This window comes from Mus pahari, chromosome 11 (assembly GCF_900095145.1).
Source record: "Mus pahari chromosome 11, PAHARI_EIJ_v1.1, whole genome shotgun sequence".
Taxonomy (NCBI): Eukaryota; Metazoa; Chordata; class Mammalia; order Rodentia; family Muridae; genus Mus; species Mus pahari.
Genome location: NC_034600.1, coordinates 44,485,659 through 44,490,652, shown reverse-complemented (window position 1 = coordinate 44,490,652; position 4,994 = coordinate 44,485,659). Strand labels below are relative to the sequence as shown.

At 38.6% G+C, this 4,994-nt stretch overlaps 1 protein-coding gene across 1 annotated transcript in view; it reads left to right on the top strand.

Moving 5' to 3' along the window:
* Positions 1–4,384, top strand: part of Ndufs4 (NADH:ubiquinone oxidoreductase subunit S4) — a 101,801-nt gene extending 97,417 nt beyond the window's left edge. The window contains exon 5 of the mRNA XM_021208549.1: positions 4,166–4,384. Coding sequence (XP_021064208.1) covers positions 4,166–4,269 — 104 coding nt within the window. The 3' untranslated portion in view covers positions 4,270–4,384. The remainder of the gene's footprint in view (positions 1–4,165) is intronic.
* The last annotated feature ends 610 nt before the right edge of the window (positions 4,385–4,994 follow it).

The following is a 4,994-nucleotide window of genomic DNA, read 5'->3' as shown; positions in this document are numbered from 1 at the left end:
AGAGAGGCCCCTTGGTCTTGCAAACTTTATATGACCCAGCACAGGGGAAGGCCAGGGCCAAGAAGTGGGAGTGGGTGGGTAGGGGAGCAGGGGCGGGGTGGGGGGAGGTATAGGGAACTTTTGGGATAGCATTTGAAATGTAAATAAAGAAAATAATAATAATAAAGAAGAAAAGTTTAAAAAAAAAATTAATTGTGGCTGTAAATAGTCCTTGAAGAGGACTCTTGTCTGGAGCCTGAGGGCTGAACCAAGAAGACAGCAAGAGTGCTTTGCTTGACCTCAGTCACGAGGAGATCAATGTCTGCTTCCCTTCTGTGCACATTATAAGTGATCACATGAGGAGGGATGCATAGATTTGGAGGCCACATGAATTTTTGTAAGTCAGTGGATTCCCAGTTGAGTATTAGTTGTACCAACAGCCTGCCAAGGGTGGTAGTGGTGGTGGTGGTTTCTATTTAGCTCCTTATTCCTAATCCTTGGTTGAGAGATTTTTGGCGGTTCAGGTCATGAGGATGAGAATAAGGACGAGGGATTATTCCTTAGATGCCTGTAGAACTCTGGAATCACTTTTCTTAAAGTAGGGTTCTTTCTGTGTGGTGGTTTGCTGGGGTTCCTAGTATTTTGAGTTAAGTAGGAATGTGGGAATTCCTCTGCATAGTCCATTGCCCCAGATTAATTTCCACAAAATTTCTAGTCATGAATTTTAGATATTTGCATATATATTTTCTCAAGGAATTAAAAAGAAATGTGTTCTAAATTTCTAAACCAATTTTCAACTGTACTTTTGAAAGACAAAAGTCACTTGGTTGATTTCTTGGTTTGCTTTATGGCAAATTCTAAATAGGATGTTTCCAATTAATGTTTTGGAAATAATGCTAATCTGTATGGCAGAATACTGTTTGAAAAATTAATTGAAAGAAACCATTGACTGTTGCATCAGAGGGTGATGGTGTTTTGCAAGGTGCCAAGCTCTAGTGGGTGTAGGGTGTTTGTTATTCTAATGAATTTCCAGATGCTGTGTGTGCCTTTGTTTGCTTATTGACAGTCCAAGAAAGGATTGTTCACCAGTTTATCCACAACCTTAGTCAAGTCCATAACATTTTCTAAAAGAAAGTCTAAGATACTTAAAATCATTTCAAAGTGAGATGTTTAAAGTGAGCTTCCAGGCAAGCCTTCTGCCTTTCCTCTTTTTAAATGTTAAGTGTCTGCCTTGCCTTCCACAAGGTGTGGCAATGCCAGGCTATACTCTTGTGAAGTGTCTCGAAATCTTCCATAACTGCCAATGTGCCTCCCTAGGTGTCTCAAAGACTTGCTTGTTCTGATCCCTAGAGGTGGGAGCAGGGTCTTCCTGTTGTTTGTGTCACATGCTGCGGTGTTTACATGTTCCAGCACAAAGTATTAAACTGTTCTCTTCCACACTGAGCAACATCAGAGTTTTTGATTTATGTTATCAATGGAGAAGCCTTTCCCAGGACCTCGAGAGTAAGGAAGGAAGTTTTGTCATAATCAGTTAAAGAACTAATGAATGTGTCTGTGTGTCTATTACAGAGACATAAATGAAATGGTTCTGTAAATCAAAACAATAGACTTTTCTTCATCTCACATGAAAGGCATAAGCCAACCATTGTGCGCTGGCTTGTTTTCAAGGGCATGCGTGTATGTGTATGTGCACATGTATATGCATGCCTGTATGTATATGTGCATATGTGAAAAGACTGACATTACATCAGAAATAGAGTGATTCAGCCACAGTGTAAAGATTTACAAAGTAAGATGGCCTGCTTTTTGAAAAAGAAATTATTGGACATTAAAGATCACATTTTCAGTTTACTAAGCATTTGCCAGATGTACTTCTCTTACAAAATACTTCTGTGAAAGCATTCTACTGCGTGAGACAGCAAAATCAGCTCCTCTCGTCATGTAGGTGCTGGTGGGTGGATTGGTGGCTAATCTGTGCCATATGGCTACTCTGTAGTGGGATGGGATGGCACGCCCGGGAGCTTGCTCCATCCCTGGGCAGCTGCCTTGGACTTACTTCCTTTGATCTTCGTGTTGCACAGCTGGAAAAAGCAAGGCCTGATTTTGAATGACTCAATTAGACGACATATGGGACCATGGCCATAGTGTGCACCTTAGCTTTATATAAGCAGTCTACAGACAGTGTACTGTTTCATCTCAGATACAGTTTGGATTATTTGGTGTTTTTTAAAAAATGAAAAACAAACAAACAAAAAATGTAACTTTAAGTTGAAAAAGGAGAAATTTGGATGTTGTGAATATTTTACTAATAAATTTTGTTGCTCTATATTTCATGGAAGATTCTTTTTTAGGAGTTTCAGATGAGAAATAAAAAAGCAGGAGTGTGTGTAGTATGTGTAATGCATATAGTTTACCCATCACTGAGTACATGTTCAATATCTTCTCAAGTGTTGTTAACATTACGAGTTCTGTCTTAATAATGTCCCAGAACAGAGCAGATGTGTTGAGTAATTGGAAATCCAAAGTTACTTAGTCTTCCTTTACTTTCACTGTCTACTGTGACTGCCATAAGCCATCTTAAAACCCCGTTGCTTTCTGTCAGACAAGTTCAGTTGTTTGTTCAACTTTAGGAACAAAGCTGGTTTCCACACGAAAACGTGAGGGGAGACAGTTTCTCTCTCTATCCTAACAATTATGTATGACTATGGAAGAGCAATTGTAGAGATCATAGCCAAACTACAGGTCTCTTCTGAATTGTTATAACCATTGATAGCAAATATAATCTACCTTAGAGTTCCCATGAGAAAAACTAAACCAGTTTTACATTTCTGTGTCTAAGTGTCTTCTCTCATGGCACTGACCCTGACAGCGTTTTGAAAGTCTATAACCAGAACAGATAATAGAGCTGTGCTTGGGTTCTGATAGAAGGTGAGCAGTTAGAACCCATAGTATCTGGAGGTCTTCATTTCCTCTCAGGACATCATTATTAAACTGGAAAGTCTGCCTTGGCAGGTGGAGGGGATGAGAAAGCATGCTCTCATCTACCATTTGCAAAAGAGTATCATAGAATTCTCGAGTGACCTAACCAGTGACTGCCACAACAAGACTTAGAATCCACATTAGAAGACTTCCTCCATGGTTGTAACATGCTCGAGTGAGCACTGTGGCATAGACTTGCTTGTCAGGAATTTTTAAAAAGTTTTGTAAAAATATTTAAGTTAAAAAAATTACACAATCAAGAAGCATGCATGAAGATGTTATTTGAAAAAGAATGAAGAAGAATGAAGAAAAGAATGGTGGGAAAGTAGAGTTTATAAAGAAAAATTAGAGTCGTAAGAGTTGTTTAACGTAAGGAAACGTGAGGGTAACGCTTCTGCCCAAGGAGGAGTGTGCCCTAAACACTCAAGGCCATTTAAGGGCACTCAAAACAGAGATGCTCTATAAGTAAGTTCAGTCTCCCAAGTTATAAACATACAAAAGAGCATTTGAAGAAAAGATACAAACTCAGAAAACATTTAACCAAAGGCTCTCAGTTTGGTTTGCCTCAAAATCTCCTGAAATTGAGAGTGCAAGTACAACTCTTAAGGCCCCACCAGATGTTTGTGTCCAACTGTCTTTTAGTCAGATCTCAATATTTGTGTAGTTGGTTATGATTTGAACTGATCACATAACCATTAAACAAAGGCTGAAAATCATTTTTTACTTTAGTTAATAAGGGGACAGATCTTGGTAATCTCAAGAGGAATGGTGGGGTGGAGAATGGGGAAAACTTTAGTATTTCAGATGTTCAGACACCAGACCTTAGAGCAGCGAGGCAAGTTATATTATTGAATGTTCTTTGTACTGTGAAAGATGTCACGTATTAAGCAATGTATGGAAATCTGATTCTATATAATACATAACCATTGGTAACTAAGCAAGAAATTTTAAGTAGAAAATTAAATCATAGATTACTCCTTTACTTTGAAATATGACAACTCATCTTTAGGCAGTGTTTGGACTTTCACACACAGGATTGAGAAGAAACAAATTACTAAATTTATATTTCAGATGTGTTGACATTTATTCCTGTTGATAAATGAACATGAAATTATACAAGTTATCCTCTGCTTGCTTGCTGTGTTTCTTAAGTATCCTCATTAATTCTGTTCCTGTGGGGTTTGTTTTGGTTTTGTTTTCCATCTAGGATGGAGCTATGACGTGGAAGAGAAGAAGGTTCCGAAACCCAAGTCCAAGTCTTATGGTGCAAACTTTTCTTGGAACAAAAGAACAAGAGTGTCTACAAAATAGGTTGGAGCTGGCTACATTTCTGCTTGACTGTGACTGAAGTGTCAGCTGTGCACTATTTATAGTCCATGGATAATGCACCTCTTAATCTCCTAATAAATATGACCTTTAAACTACAGGTACACTTGGCAGTTTCTATTTTAAGTGTTTTTGATGTCTTACATTGAACATATTACAATATCCTGCACAGACAGATTTGAGACATTCACCCCTCTAGGAAATCATAGCACTTAGAATTTACCAACGTGAATGCCTGGAATCAGCTGCAGCCTAGGTGGTTTCTGGTTGCTTTTTATAGCCACTCAAGTCAATACCATGCATAAACTCCAAGCCATCGTTACTAAACCACTCTCAGGGAAATTCTTTTGCCATGGGAAGAAAAGGACATGGTTGTACTACAACCCAATGACTCTCAACTTAATTCCCTTATACCTAATGATCGCCTGTCTTATATTTCCTCAGTGCTTATGAACGTAAAAGGATTTGTCTGAGCAAGTTAAGCCCGTTCTTCCCAGTTCCATGCTTCCAGAAATAAGACTCAGACTCAAAATATATTTACAATACCTTGGCCATATTGCTAGGCTTTTCTCTGATTAGACCATAACTTAAATCATCCCATTTATTCTAATCTACATTCTGCCATGTGGCTGATTATTTGTGCTCAGGTACCATATGTCCGTTTCCTCACCTCTTCCTGGGAGAATCTTCCTTGTCTGGCTCTATCCCAG